The following is a 16181-nucleotide window of genomic DNA, read 5'->3' on the forward strand; positions in this document are numbered from 1 at the left end:
GAGGGGAAGGAGGACACGATGACAACACAGTTTTGCAGGAGATGGCCCAATTCTCACAAGCAGTGGGGAGCTCTGAACTGAAGGGTTCAAGTAGCCTTGAGCTCCTTTCTCTGTGATTTACAATCCATAACTTCAAATCACCCTCCTCAGGATTCAAACTCCTCAGGATTCCAAAGGGAAAAGAAGCATTTGAGGTGGAGAACTGAGCTCCTTTCATCATGCCCACTGGAGTAAATATATGCATGCCTTCTGGAGAGTCCCAGGGAAGAAAATTTCTGGAATTGTGTCTGTTTTGTACAGGTGACCTGACCTGTAAAATTATAATGAGTATTTTTGCAGTATTTTGTTGATGTTCAATAACACAAAGCTTTTGTTTCTGCTTCCCTTTCAAGAAATACTATTTCTCCTCATTTTCTTAAATCCTACAACAGAAAAATGAATCCTGCAGGGAGTGGGAGCAGCTCCCAGGAGGAGATGGCAGTGTGTGTGCTACTGTTATACTCTCCTCCACAGAGTCCTGCCTCTCCACGGCCCTTGGTCACACAGATCCTCCTGTTTTTCTCTTTTCCAGTGCTGGGGCTGGGAGGACAGGGTGCTTTATTGCCATTGACATCATGCTGGACATGGCAGAGAATGAGGGCGTGGTGGATATATTCAACTGCGTGCGAGAGCTGCGCTCCCAAAGGGTCAATTTGGTGCAGACAGAGGTGGGTGCCAGCAGCTCTCCCTGCACGAGGTGCTGCTTTCCTGTCAGCTTCTCTGCCCAGCAATTTATGAAGTCAACACTGGCTCGCTCTGTGCCTTGATTATGCAGAACTTTTGGTGGCTAAGCGTGCCCGGATTTGCACCGAATCAATTCACTGGCAGCTACCCGGGGCCTCCAAGACAGGAGGGCAAACCTTGAAGTTTAGGTCTGTGCATGGCTGATTAATTTTATTCTCATAGTAGGAAAAAAGAGCTCCTGAAGCCTCTCATGACTCATTCATAAGAACACTTCAGGCTCCAGTAGTACCTAGTGTATATCTATTACAAGCTAAGCAAACAAACGTCTTTGATTCAAGCTTTGGGTGCTGATTAAGCAAGGTGCTCCATCACACAGTGTCTGGCAGCTGCACAAACTCCTGTGGAACTGTTATCCTCTTGCACAGGTTTTATGTGTGTCCCTTAACCCCTTCCCTTCCTGAAGGACAGGACAATAGTCTGGAACAGAGAGGGGTTGTTAACTTTGTTGGACTTCCCATATTTACTTTAGGGAAAGAGTTTTACCCAAAATACCCAGAACCCAGAAGAAACCTATTAGTTCTGTATCTATTAGTTCTCTGTGCCAGAGAAGGTTAAATTGTCTGTTAGGAAAAGTTTCTTCAGTTGTCCAGCCCTGGCACAGCTGCCCAGGACAGTGGTGCAATCACCATCCCTGCAAGAATCTAACAGACATGCAGATGTGACACTTGGGGACATGTTCAGTGGTGAATTTGGCAGTGCTGGGTTGGACTCAGTGATCTTAGAGGTCTTTTCCAGCCTAAACAATTCTGTGATTCTCTAGTATTATTGGAAGTGACCATTGCCTTGTGGGCAGTCCCTGATGTCCTCCTCAGCCCACCCCCATTTTGTCCCGACATTCCCGAGAGTGCCAATTCCCCATTTTCCTTGTAAATCTGAAATGAACACGTGAGACCTCACATTCAATGACGGATGAAATATGCTCACAAAGCTGTCACACAGCACACTGTGTAATTTGTTTCCACATGAAACAGAGCCAAATATGCATATTGGGCATGACTTCAGAAAAAATGAAGAGTGATATTTCATGATCTATATTAAAAATGTGATTTTAATATCTCCTCCCCTGTGCAGGAGCAGTACGTGTTTGTCCATGATGCCATTTTGGAGGCATGTCTCTGTGGCAACACAGCCATTCCAGTCTGTGAGTTCAGATCCATATATTACAACATCAGCAGACTGGATCCACAGACCAATTCCAGCCAGATAAAAGATGAGTTTCAGGTAATTTCATATGTCTCAGTCACTGCAGTTGGTGTATTGAAGGTGTTTAATCAATTTCTGTGTGTTATTTTGTGATTTCCAGCAGAGCAGACAAGGAGGACACTGAGCCAAGGTCTGATTTCAGTTGATTTTTGTTGTTGCACTACTGGGTCAGGCAGAGATTTGTTTTTAAGCATGGACTATTTGGCCTTCAGCAAGGAAAAAATTGTCCCCATCACTCCAGTAGAGCAAGGGTACTAATTTTCACACATAATGTTGTACTTCTTATTTTAATGAGTATTGTGTTGTTCATTTCCTTCCATAATTTATATAGAAACATTTATGCCTCAAGGTGCCTTATTATCCATTCTTGTGGCTCATATGGTGCTTCCAAGCTTTGACAATCAACTTGTTGACAACCTTCCACACAGGAGAGAGAGGGAGCTCAGTGAGCATTATTTTGGCTATTGCTAATTTTCAATGAAATATGAATGAATCCCTCAGTTCACTGCAGATGTTTTGCCAAGTAACTGGTGATGAGACCCAAAATGATGGACACTAAAACTCACAGGTGCTCCGTTAGTGCTCTTTGCCTAGGGCAAGCAACAAAATGTGGGCTCCTCCTTTGTTTCCTGTCCCTGTTACTTATCACACCCTGGTAAATGGGCTTGGGAAACTCCAGCCATGGGCCCTCTAGTAACACCTGTGCAGTTGTTCCTCTCACAAAGTGGAGAATTCACCCAGAATTCTGAACACTGAACTAAGTTTTCCAGTCTTATTCCCCATGAGTCTATAATTCTTTACTATGAGGCTGAAGAGACACTGGCACAGGGTGCCCAGAGCAGCTGTGGCTGCCCCTGGATCCCTGGCAGTGTCCAAGGCCAGGTTGGACAGGGCTTGGAGCAGCCTGGGACAGTGGAAGGTGTCCCTGCCCATGGCAGGGGTGGAATAGATGGGCTTTAAAGTCTCTTCCAAATAAAAAAATTCTGTGGAACTATGATTTTGAGCCAACATCGATGTGGAGAAAAAACAAGACTGTGGGAAAACTGGAGCAAGGTGAGTTTGATAGGAAAGAAAAAGACATCTACAATTTGTTGAGGCCACTCATAATCAGAGTAAAAAGGTGGAGATTGCTTTAATTGCTTTACCTCTCTCAGGAAAGTGTCTTTTGCAGCAAGAGGATGTCTTTTGGGATTCCCAGCCTGAATCAAAGGTTTCTTTTCCTCCCTCTCTATGTAAAGGCAGAATGTGTGTCTTTTATCTGAAGCCTTACAGGGAATCATCGGGGTTGGTATAGTGAGATAAAGAATGTGGATCCCAACTGATGGTAGTTCAATTTAAAAAGATCTGGTTCTATCAAGTGATAGCAGGTCTGTAAAAGTGTTTCTAGTTTGGCATGAAGGAGCCAGAGCCGAACTTCATCAAATGCTGTTTTAAAAAAACACCATTAAAAAAACAGCCACCACTAGCTGGGTGTATTTTGTCATGATATGAGACAGGATTTGTCACCTCTGTGCTTGTTCTTTTGAGCTGCCAGGGGCTGGCAGTTCCTGTGGGAAGGAACTGCTCCACTGTGCTTTGCATAAGAGGTTCAGTGTCTGTCTTGTTTTAGAATCTATTTTTACAGGATTTTGGCTCAGAGCGTTCCTCAGCCCTGGTTGTCTGGATTTAATGCAAAAGCTGGTATCTCTGCTGCAATCTTTAGGAACCAGTTGATATAACTATAGATCTGTGCTAGCATTTTGTAGTATTTAGGTCCCATTGGCCCTGAGGTAAGGCTGGATGCATTTCTCATGCTCTACATGTTGTCTGGACATATGAAAGCTCACTCTGGAGAGGTTTTGTAGTCTGAATCAGTACAGGACCACAAGAGAAAGGGGGGTAGCATAAAATAGGCAGGAGTAAATCACTAGCAAGTTACCTGCCTGATTATCTGCACTGTCAGAGATCTGAGATTTCATGTTGTTTCCCCAGCCAGACTCCCTGCTTTCCATCTCCAGAAAATGTAGAACCTGAATAATTTAGAGCAACTATATTATTTCAAGTTTTATACTTTGACACATTCTTTTATCTTGGATTGTTTGACCTTCCTCTTTTCTTCATTTATAACCTCTCTGTGGCAGAAGTCTAGCTCTTCGTTAAGTTTTTTTTGGGTTTATTTTGGCCTGTAAATATTTTGTATTCTTCTGGCTGCAGAGAGTTCACTGTTGGACTCCACGGGCTTTGCTCAGGAAGGGGAGATGCAAAAGTGAAAATACAGTGACATCAGACAGCCATTGATCTACCACCACTTAAGCACTGGTGCTAAGATGCATTCACTTTGATTTCTGAGTTTTGATCCTTGCTGTCCAACCTGGATTGGTTTGTCAGGAGGCCTCCACAATGGGGAACACAGAAGTAAAATAGATTTAAAGAAACATAGTCTGTCAAGCTGTGGAAAAGACAGATAACAGTCAGAGACTGACAGCAAGGCCCCAGAGATTAGGTATGACTATGTAAGTGAAGCATCCTATGTGTCACTTCAAAAGGAAAGTAGCAATCTAAGTAATATATAAAACAAATAGATTTTTCTGTTAAAAAAACTCAAAACTACATTTTATCTTAGGTTTTTATAAGATAAGTCAGTAGTTTGAGGAATCACCAAAGGCTCTGAACAGTCTGACCTGCTGGGTGGTCAATACTCAGGGTACACCTGCACAGGACCCACCTGAAGAGGGGAAGGATTTGTGCTTCCACACAAATAAATTTGTTCTTCCGTCCTTCTACCAAGGATGGTAGAAACAGGAGGAGGTTTCACTCCATCACCAGCTCAAAGCTGCATCTTCTACCTGTGACACCTATTTCCAACCTCTAGGAAAGAACAGGAATGTTATCTAGCTGCTCCGTGGGTTTAGAACTGGAAATGTTTTGGACATGTATAGTGCTTTCAATTTTTGCTGGAGCTAACAATGTTTGGAAGAGCTCCTCAGGACAATCTGCAAAACACAACGTGTTACAACAGAAATAAGCTTCTTAGTGCTTCTTCCTTTTCATCTCTGGGATGCTAAATCTTCTGAAGCTGAGTAACACAGAGTCCCCAGGTAGGTGCAAAGGAGAGCCCTTTATTGCAAAGACCAGGCCTTTTCAAGCAGTTACTTCATAATCAGTTACATCCCATTTAAGCACAGCAAATGTAATTCAACCAACCACCGTAAACCATGAAATGAACACGTGATGGTTCTATAACTTGTTTTTCTACCTCTAATTCAGCTGAGTCACTTTCCCACAGCCTTTTCTGCTTAGCTGAAGTAGCAGGCCTGAGCCATGATTTTACAAGGGTACCAAGGCCCTTATTTTATAAGTCTTTACCTATATGCAACAGCCAAAGCACTGCTACTCTGAGTCCCTTTAAAGCAAACATGTTGTGCATATGGCAGCAGCTGACAGAACCAGAGGACACAGTCTCAAGCTGTGCCAAGGGTTGGATATTAGGAAAAAAGTTTTTTACAGAAAGAGTGATAAAGTTCTGGAATGGCTGCCCGGGGAGGTGGTGTATCGAAGCAGTGACCCTTGAAGGAGGAATAACACGCTCTGATTCCATGTTGCAGAAGGCTGAATAAATCGCTTTTATTAAGCTAAATTATATTACATTAATACTATACTGTACTGGAACTATAGCATACTAAAAAGATACTAAAGAAAAACCCCTGATTGTCTCCAGACAGTCACGACACAGCTTTGACCCAACTGGCCAATCAATCCACACATCCATCACCGGTATCCAATTAACAAATCACTCTTTGGTAAACAATCTCCATAACACATTCCACATGTGCCAAACAGGAGCAGCCAGTAGAGATAAGAATTGTTTTCTTCTTTCTCTGAGCTTTCTCACTGCGTCTCACAGCTTCCCAGGAAAAATCCCGGGAGAGCGAATCATGTTTCTCTCTGTTCAGAGAATGTGAATTCCACAGTGGCGGAGTCACCATCCCTGGGTGTTTTAAAAACAAGACTGGGTGTGGCACTGGTTCAGTTGAGTTGGTGGGACTGGGTTGGACTCAATTGTCTTGGAGGTCTCTTCCAGCCTTGTGATTCTGTGATTCTTGAAAGTGAACTGCAAGGCACTCAGCCTGTTTGTGTCCTTGTTCCCCTCTCCCTGGCCTGCCCAGACCCTGAACATCGTGACGCCGCGGGTGCGGCCAGAGGACTGCAGCATCGGGCTGCTGCCCCGCAACCACGACAAGAACCGCTGCATGGACGTGCTGCCCCTGGACCGCTGCCTGCCCTTCCTCATCTCCGTGGATGGGGAGTCCAGCAACTACATCAATGCTGCACTCATGGATGTAAGCACTGCTCTGGCACACCCAGCGCGGCCTGCCATGACTTTATTCCCTCTCACGATGCTTTTCTGGGAGAATGGATTCAAAGAAAAATACTTACTTAGCTGTAGTTTCTGAGTCTGGTATCACCAAACCAGGCAAAGCACATAAATTTTCTCTCTGTCACCAAAATATGTCCTCTAGAATACGATTATCCCAGAGACGTGGTCACAGCAGCAGCCTGACAGAGTTCAAGAGGCTTTCAGACAAATACTTTTGGGCCCTTTTGGGGATGGTGCTGTGCAGGGCCAGGAGTTGGAGTCCATGATCCTTGAGGGTCCATTCCAACTCAGCATATTCTGTTACATGCTGTTCTTCTGCGATCACACACCCTAGTTCTGCACCACATTAGTAGAAAATTTTTGGCAAAGGCACCCCTCATTGTGCAGTCTGAGGCTGGATCATAGGTAGATGCACAAAAAAGTGGGGGGACAGCTCTTCCCATACATTGGTTTTGTATCCATTGGGAAGAGAAATGTTTGCCAGGTCAGCTGTTTGAAAAGGATAATTTGCAGCGTGGAGTGAGTGATTGATATGATCTTATGCAGTCAAGAATGTGGGAGTGCAGGGATCAAATGTGCAAAATATTTTCAGGCTAAAGGATGTGAGTTGAGCTGATGTGACTCTGTCCGAAGGCGTTTTCCCTCACTTTGTTTATAGCCTGGAATCTCACAGCACGGGTCATTTGTGAAGGATGAATTATGTTGATGGCTTCTTTTTGTTGTGCTGCCTTTGGACACAAATGTCGTTAAAGCCACTAATTATTGCAGTTGGAGTATGTGTAAATATGATCCAGGGTGAAATGCCATCATTTTTTTCCTTGCAGCAGCAGGGTCTCTGTTTTTTAATTTTGTCTGTTCTTCAATCTTTGGGGAACAGCAGTGCTGTTGCATTTAAGATATTCAGCCAAACGGTCACAGAATTTATTTTAGATTTTTGCAGCAAGATTGTGATGTTTTCATTGCAAACATGCCTCAGGAATCTTGTTTATTCAAAGTGTGTTTAGTGCTTTTGCACATCTGCAGGAGCACAATCCAGTCTTTGGTTTCTTAGGGATTGGGAATGTTTGGACATTTCAGCCCTCATTTCCTCAAATCACTTTGCTAATATTTGGATCCTTCCCCACAAAATTCCAGTGGATTAATTTCTTTTTTAGTACAAAGCAATTTTTTACCTGTCATTGAAATTCAGCTGCTATGATGTTCTTTGGCTCTCCTTTATCTTTCCATAAAGGATTCAGGAACTTCTGGGGACAAAAATAATCACAGGGGAAGAGCCAGAATCCTACATTTTCACAGCTGTTCTTGCTGAGGTGTGAAATCTTGTACTGAGCAGGGACTCTTAGAGGACACCCTCCATCCATCCCACATTGCCCTGAAAGGAGCAAAAGTGTCCCTCAACCTTCTCTAAAACAATGGAATATAATCTTAAGAAACGAGACTTAAGTCACATCATGAGTCAAGCCATGAAGAAGAGATGATAAATTTGTGTTTGATCCATGGGGTTCAGAGAAAAACATGAATTTATGTGTCCCTAACATCATCATTGCCCCATAATCCCACACATGTCCTCTTGCATGAGTAATTCACACCTCTGTGTCACCTTCCCTTTGAAATAGGACAGTGAACCTGGGTCCTCACCTGTAGCAAGGAGGTGGGGAGGGTTTCTTTTTCTCCTAATGGCAAAGCCTATAAGCACACATGAGCGTCAGCCAAGAGTTTAGCTAGATTTGCTACTGGTACACCATGAAAAAACCACAGCAGGAACATTCTGGTGTTTAATTAAGAGATAAACCTCAGTATTTTATTTGCCACTCTGTTGCCACCACTGGTCTGGTATTTCACAACTTTGACCCATTTTGGTGTTTCTAGATGTGGAATGCAGAGTGGGGAAAAAGACAAAAGTCCATTCCAGATGAAAATTTCCCAAGAAATCCTTTTGTTTTCCTTCTCTGTACATCATGTCCCATCACCCTCCTCACACGTGCACACTCAGAAGCTTTTTCCCTGCCCAGCACTTCCACCCACATCTGCCTCACATGAAGGAGAAAAGGCAAACCCCCACAATGGGCAGCTTAATACTTCAGGATTTCATTTATTTCTTCACTTTAAATCCAAAATTTTATTCTGCTGGAGGGATTTTTTGTGCTTTTTTATTTTCTTTACTCCAGAATTAGTGTGCCTTTTGATTCAAGTCTGTTTCACAGATGTACAGCACAAAGGCCTGTGTGGTTTCCAGGTTTATTTAAGCCTTGCCTGCCGTGGTTGGGAAGTGATAAAGTTTTCAGCTTGTTGCCTTTCATCCCAAACATTCATTAACTCAGCCCTGCAGAGGTTGGGAGCACAGCTCCACCCCTTCGTGCTTAGGGACACTGAGGTCAGGGGGCCTTTTTGAGGTGAAAGAATAACATCAGAAATTAAATACCAGTGTCACAGGCTCTGAATGCTGCCCCACGAGCTCATAAAGGATGGATGGGATCCAATCGTGCCACCTCTGTCACACTGCACCCCCAGGCAGCCCCAGCAGACGGGGCTAATCCCTTCTGGATTTCCTCGAGGCCACTGCAGCAGAGGAGAACATTTGCTTCCAGCTGTTTTCCTTCCAATTATTAATATTACTGATAGTCATAGTAGTAGTAATTGTAGAATTAGCATTATTTGCTGAGTCTCAAAATATAAATAATTGATTTGGGTAATCTCTGCTCTTGTGACACTTCTTTAATGAAATGTCTTTATTGGGAGCAGAAGAATCCCATTACGAGGCGTTCATTCATTGTGGAGCGATAACAAGGAGCAGGAGATGTGATTTGTATAATCTGGTTAAATGGCTCAGACTGCCTCCCCACAGCCTCCCGGGTATAATATTCCTTTGAATAAAAGTTGATTGATTTTTTTTTTTTTTAACTAATCTTACTCTTTTGTTAGAGCCACAAGCAGCCTGCTGCCTTCATTGTCACCCAGCACCCCTTGCCCAACACCATCACAGACTTCTGGAGGCTGGTGTTTGATTACAACTGCTCCTCCGTGGTGATGCTCAACGAGATGGATGCAGCACAGGTGAGTGGCTCTTCATTCCTGGCATGTGACTCCCTTCTCAAATCCAGGGGGTTTGCAGAGAATCCCTGCTGTCATTTTATTGGGGTGGGTGCCCTCCCACCCCAATAAATAAATGAAGGGGAGCTGGAAAGTAATAGGTGATGTTTTGGGGTTTTAATGGAGAATAAGTCCATATGTCTGGCTCTTTGTAAGCTAATTCTTATTGTAATTAACAGGGATCATAAAAGGGTTTGGATGGGAAGGGACCTTAAAGACCAACTTACTTCAACCCCATGCCATGGGCAGGGACACCTCCCACTATCCCAGGGTGCTCCAAACCACATCCAACCTGGCCTTGGACACTTCCAGGGGTGGGCCAGCCACAGCTTCTCTGGGAACCTGTCCCAGGGCCTCACCATCTTCACAGGGAGGAATTTCTTCCTGATATCCCATCTAATCTGCCCTCCTTCAGATTAATGCTATTCCCCTTTTTCCTATCACTCCACACCCTTCTGGAAAGTCCCCCTCCAGCCTTCCTGTAAGCCCCTTTTATGTACTGGAAAGTTGCTATAAAGTCTCCCCATTTATTATATAAATACTTTGATATAAAATTATGTAAAATATAGTTCAAAGTATCAAGAAGTTTTATATACATACTTTATCTATTACAGAATTACTTTCTGTTTGCAGGCCAAAATTTCCCTCCCAAACCCACTTTCTCCCCTTTCATATTTTTGTCTGTGTTTGGTTCAGGAAAATGCTCCCTTACCACAGCCCCAGGGTGCTTCATGCTTGCCTTTTTCATATGGCATTTCCAGAAGAATAAAACCAAGAGAGCTGAAATAATTTGAAGGATCTTTCCCCTGAGATTTCTGAGTATGATTCTGTAGTACTGAGAAATGTGCTTTGCACAGTTTGAGAATAATATAGTCCTTTTATCTCTTTTTTCTTTTCCTTTTTAATTCCATGCCTAAGTTGGATTTTGGCTACTGGACACAACATTATTTTCAGCATTTGAGCTTGCCAGGGAGAAGCTTTTGCCATTCCTCCTGCCCCGGTGTCTCCAGTCACCTTGCTGATGAGTGGCAGAGGATGACAGCTTTCAAAAAGGTCTAATCATGCAATTTGTGTGGAGAGTACATTTGGCATGGTTAATTCACCCATTACAGCCCTTGTTCAATGAGAGGAGAGGAGCCCTCAACAGTTGGTACTTCATGGATTCATTTTTCATTTGTCTCTTTCATTTGTCTTACCACACTTGAAGGCAGTGAATTATTTGTCTCTTTTTTGGATGGTGATGGAGAAGCCAATCACCCCAGTCCTTAAGGGGATGTCCCATCAGGGGGAACTCGGTGGGATTCCATTCCAGCCCCAGTAACAGCTTTATTCAGAAGCGGGCTCTCCTGATGCCCTGCAGAGTCCCACCACTCTGTGAGGAACCAGAGGTCCTCTGTATCTTCTGTTTTCCTCTTCCATCTCCTTGATTCTGCATCTTGGCATTGAATCCAGAGACAAATTTCACCTTTTCTTTCCTGACACTTCAAAGCAAAACCCATCTTTTCCTGGAAATGACACACTTTCTCACACTTGGTTCTGGGAAAACACAAACCATTCAGCCTCAGCCAGTGTTATTCTTGTGACTATCTTTCTGCACAAAGCTTAGGTTTCTTTCCTAGCAAAGTTTTGTTGCTATGATGTGGTCTGTAGGCACAGAAAAGGGGATTTGGCAGTGCATGAAGTCACTTTGACAGTTTCTGTAGCACAGTATCACCTCCCTCGAGAGTGCAGCCAATGCCAGAACACCCAGGTGGCACTGGAAGTTAAGGAGGATTTTAAAGTTTGCATTTTATGAGCTACCAGGACACCGTGAGACAGTCTGATATCACAGAATCACTTGGGGTGGAAAAGACCTCTAAGATCATTGAGTCCAACTGTTACCTCAGCACTGCCAAGGCCACCATTAACCCATGCCACCAAGTGCCATATCTGCACATCTTTTAAATCCCTCCAGGGATGGTGACTCCACCACTGCTCTGGGCAGCTGTTCCATTGCTTGACCACCCTTTCAGTGAAGAAATTTTCCCTAATAGTCAATCTAAGCTTTCCCTGGCACAGTTTGAAGCTGTTTCCTCTCATCCTGTCCCTTGTTCCTTGGGAATAGAGCCTGCCCCCTACCTGGCTGCACACTGAGGGATTTGTGGAGAGTGAGAGGGTTTCCCCCCTGAGCCTCCTTTTCTCCAGGCTGAGCCCCTTTCCCAGCTCCCTCAGCTGCTCCTGGGGGCTCCAGACCCTTCCCCAGCTCTGCTGCCCTTCAGACCACACACAGCTATTGTGTGACTGAGTGGCCTCAAGCCCATCAATCCACATCTCTCTGCAGGTCCTTCCTACCCTCCAGCAGATCATCAGATCCATTGTGGAGAGGAGTTTTATGGAAGAGAACTTGTCACTGTGCCTGCCCTGTCCTTGCATGGCAATATTGTCATTCCCTGTCTGCTCATCAGTGCCTGATCCCAGGCTGTGCCCTGACTACAGAGAAAAGGCAAATAAACCCCTGAGGAGGTCAGAGCACACAGCAGGCAGTTTTCAGCAGTGTATACACCTGTGTGTTTGGAGAGGTGGCCATTCACACACCTGCTCTGGCAGAAGCAAATTTTTCATCCTAAGGAAAGGTTTCATCTTTTTCTGCTTTCCACTGCACCTTGAGGTTGTTTGCTAAAGCTCCTGCTCAGCTCACATCTCCCTGCCTGAGGGACAGATACTTTGAGAGGAGATCACTAGGCAGCTTGAAAGTCTGAAGGAAGAGTAAAGAAACCCTTCAAAGGTCTTGCTTGTGTGGTCTTGGCTGGCTTGCTTAATCTTGAAAAACTAACAAGGGCAAAGATGCATAAGATTGTGTGACTATCCCACCCAGTTTCAATCCTATATGATCAAAGGAAGAGCAGGAGTGCAGAATTAATGCAGCCGCATGCACGCGCTTGACGTCGTTGCTGGCAGTGACTGAACTTGAAAAGCTCAAGATCGAGTTCAAATGAGCATCTGGGGGTTTCAAAGCTTGTACAAAATTACACTTGAAAATAAGAAGGAAAAAAAAATCCAAAAGAAATACAATCTTAGCAGAAACTGCTAATGAGATCTCATGCAAAATATTTTTGCGCCATGATCTATTTCCAGCTGGATTTAAAATCCTTAGATTGTAATTTGTGTGCATAGGGTGTTTTTTGTCCTTTGAACTCAGTAATATCAGCACAAGAAAAAGACTCCCAGCCTGCTTCACAAACTTCAGATGTGCAGTTTTGGTTCACCCTGAAACCAGAGTTGCTCTCTCAGAACAAACTCACTCTCCTTCCCCTGCTCACTGGTAGAGCTAGAAAACAAAAAAAGTTAAGTTTATCTTATGGAAAAAAAAGAAATTCCTGTTTGTTTGAATTAAGATTAATTTTCTTGGTGCCTGTACTTTTTCCTCATTTTTACCAAATCTCTATGGTTCCTATTAAATTTATCTACAGACACAAATCTTTCAATGTTCCTGTTAAATCTCTATCCTTATAGAAGCTTCATTTGTCAGCCACCTTCTCTGCACCTCTAGACCCAGAATTCAATCAGTTCCAAATTGTGTTCATACAAAAATAAAGAGGAAGAAAAGTCCAGGCCCTAAAATATATTTATTTTTTTCTTCATATTCAGGATATAAAATGTTTTACTGAGCTAGAGTGAGATGTTCTCTGAACAAAGCCACGATTTACAAATTATTGATGGATTTTGAGCAGGTTATAGATACAAAAAGAATATGTTAATAATTAAGATTTCTGTTTGGTGTTGTATTTTTTCCTAGCTCTGCATGCAGTACTGGCCAGAGAAGACATCCTGTTGTTATGGCCCAATCCAAGTGGAGTTTGTTTCAGCAGACATTGATGAAGATATCATCAACCGGATATTCCGGATTTGCAACATGGCCAGGGTAAGAGAGGAGAAATACCACGTTCCCTAGTTATTCTCAAAAATGCATTTTGGCTCGAGGAAGAAGCAGAGCCAAGACTTGTGGTTTAGAGATGCAAAATCTCTCACCTAGGAATGAAATTTCACTGCAGCTACTTCCTTTAATTAACATTTAATCAGCCTGCATTGCTAAAGGACTCTTGGCTGAAGGCAGCAAGTGGATGATATGAGCTGAAAATCTGTATTTAAATGGTGAGCATTTTTCTGTGTATATTTGAGAACAATTCATCACTTAGTAGCCAATATAAAGCCATCAGTATTGCAGGAAATAAACTGGGATGGTGTCAGCAGCTCTCCATCTGTCAGCTCCCAGGCAGTGTCTCTGAAGACAGATGCAATGTTTACTGGCTAGACTGGGATTCCCAACTGCCACTGCTTTCCCTATAAATAAGCAACTGCCATTTCTGTAAGCAACTCTTTGTCTGTGTCCCTCAGCCCCAGGACAGCTGAAATGATAGAAACAAAGTTTATCTGCACACTGAGCCCTGGCAATCCGACTTCAGGGCTGCAGGAAAGGGCTTCAGCAGAGGATTTTTCTCTCATTAGTTGCTTCCCAGATTGATTATGTTTCCTTTGTTGTTCCTCTTTCATTTTTTCTTGTCAGAAACAGAAGCAGGCTCTGCAAACTATATTTCCATGCAGTGTAACCCATCAGTGTCTGCATGGTCAGAGCCTGTGCAGCCATTCAGGTGTGGCACTGCAGAGGGAACTTTGTGGTCCAGCCACAGAAATTGATAAACTGGTTGGATATCAGACACCTTCCTGTGTCCCAGAGAAAGCCTGGGGGTCATAAAACTGGTCAGACCAAGGCTCTGTGGCTCTCAGATGGAGCTGGCCCATGGATGCAGGGCTGGCAGGGCAGGTGCTCTGTGCTCACAGCTCTCTGCACTCATCCATGTCCAACACCACGGCCACTGCCAGCAAATCTGTGAGGCTCCTTCTCCTCCACAATCCCCTGAGAATTTTTGAGGGCTGCCTCTACTTCCTATGGCACGGCACAGTCAACCAGCAAAGAGACATTTGATCTGTTTGTGCACTTTGATGAAACTTTCTTCTGGAAGCCAAGCAAGGCTCCTGTGCACTTGGTGTCTGCTTGGCTCTGTAAGAATTGTTATCCAGGTTAGAGAAAAGCCCTTGTTTCTGCACTGTACCCAGCGTGGAGAACACCAGCACTGCTGGTGCAGAGGGCAGGGTGCTGTGCAAGCAGTGCTCCCAGCCCTGCCCATCCCTCCCCTGGCCCCGTGCAGCCCCTGAGCAGGCTCTGTGTTGCAGCCGCAGGACGGGTACCGCATCGTGCAGCACCTGCAGTACATCGGCTGGCCGGCCTACAGGGACACCCCTCCCTCCAAGCGCTCCCTGCTGAAGGTGGTCAGGAGGCTGGAGAAGTGGCAGGAGCAGTACGATGGCAGAGACGGACGCACTGTGGTCCACTGCCTGTAAGTAGGGCTGGGAGATGTCTGCAGCCTCACGTGCTGCTGTGTGAAGACAACTGGTTGTGGATCTGGAAATCTGGTGGTTTGCCAGGCTTCAGCTGGGGAAAATGGAGTTAAAGTACATTTATAATACACTTCAAGTTGAATATTGTGCTGCATTATAGTATCCTGGCCCAGGGATTTTACTGATGGCAGTGAGAAATAGCTCCAAGAGCCCTGGTACATTGTAGGTCTCGTGACTGGAGCGCAGACACAGCTGAAGCAGCCCTGCCATGCACCCAGCTCTGAGCACAGAGCTGCTGTGAGCCCAGAGCAGGGATTTGCAGCACTGCAGTCCCTGAGCTTCCCTGTCCCCCACTCCAGGAATCCCTTAGCCCTTCCATGCCTGCCCCTGTTCTACAGGTCTCCACTTTCATAGACTCGCAGAATGGTTTGGGTTGGAAAGGACCCCAAATGCCACTCAGTCCTAGTGGACACCTTCCACTATCCCAGGTTGCTCCAAGCCCTGTCCAACCTGGCCTTGGACACTTCCAGGGATGGGGCAGCCACAGCTTCTCTGAGCAACCTGTGCCAGAGGCTTACCACCCTCTCAGGAAAGAATTTCCAATATCCCCTCTATCCCTGCCCTCTGGCAGTGGGAAGCCATTCCCCCTTGTCCTGTCACTCCAAGCCCTTGTCTTAAGCCCCCTCCAGCTCTCTTGGAGCCCCTTTAGGCACACAAACCCTTGAACACCAGCCCTTACATTAGAGACCTTCCATGTGACAGGAATCTCTCCATTAGAGACCTGTCCAGGAGGTGTGAGCTGTGTGTGCTCTCCTTCCCTCAGCCTCACCAGCCCCACCTTCCCCTCTTTTGTCCCACTGCCAGGAACGGCGGAGGACGCAGCGGCACCTTCTGTGCCATCTGCAGTGTGTGTGAAATGATCCAACAGCAGAACATCATCGACGTGTTCCACATAGTGAAAACGCTACGGAATAACAAATCCAACATGGTGGAGTCGCTGGTAAGGCTTCTTGCTGCTCATTCCCCACCCAGTGTGTGTGCAAGGGACTTCAGGATAGGTAAGAAAATGTCAACATGGCTTAGTTCAGGATGAATCAAAATGAATGGGAACATGGAGACACCAGAGTTAAAACTGGTCCTGTTTTAGCACGTTCAGTGAATCTTCCTGCTTCTCCTTCTGGGAAGAGGGGATGCCCTGGCAGCGTGGTGGACCCTGTGTCCCATGCCCAGCTGCCTCAGGAGGTCAAACCCCACAGAGCTGTCACCATGCTTGTGGGAAGAGTGGGATTTGTCCTCCTGTCCATGCAGGGATTTTTCCTCCTGCCCAGTCCAGTGCTGGGTGCTGTGACACATCTGGAAACCAGGAAAGGAG

At 45.0% G+C, this 16181-nt stretch overlaps 1 protein-coding gene across 1 annotated transcript in view; it reads left to right on the top strand.

Annotated features, from left to right (window-relative positions):
• PTPRT (protein tyrosine phosphatase receptor type T) overlaps positions 1 to 16181 on the top strand; it is a 444327-nt gene that overhangs the window by 425682 nt on the left and 2464 nt on the right. Inside the window, exons 28-34 of the mRNA XM_068207489.1 lie at positions 572 to 707; positions 1855 to 2004; positions 6132 to 6305; positions 9266 to 9397; positions 13209 to 13334; positions 14645 to 14808; positions 15674 to 15809. Of these exons, the coding sequence (XP_068063590.1) occupies positions 572 to 707; positions 1855 to 2004; positions 6132 to 6305; positions 9266 to 9397; positions 13209 to 13334; positions 14645 to 14808; positions 15674 to 15809 (1018 nt within the window). The remainder of the gene's footprint in view (positions 1 to 571; positions 708 to 1854; positions 2005 to 6131; positions 6306 to 9265; positions 9398 to 13208; positions 13335 to 14644; positions 14809 to 15673; positions 15810 to 16181) is intronic.

This window comes from Anomalospiza imberbis, chromosome 17 (genome assembly GCF_031753505.1).
Source record: "Anomalospiza imberbis isolate Cuckoo-Finch-1a 21T00152 chromosome 17, ASM3175350v1, whole genome shotgun sequence".
In the NCBI taxonomy this organism is placed as follows: domain Eukaryota; kingdom Metazoa; phylum Chordata; class Aves; order Passeriformes; family Viduidae; genus Anomalospiza; species Anomalospiza imberbis.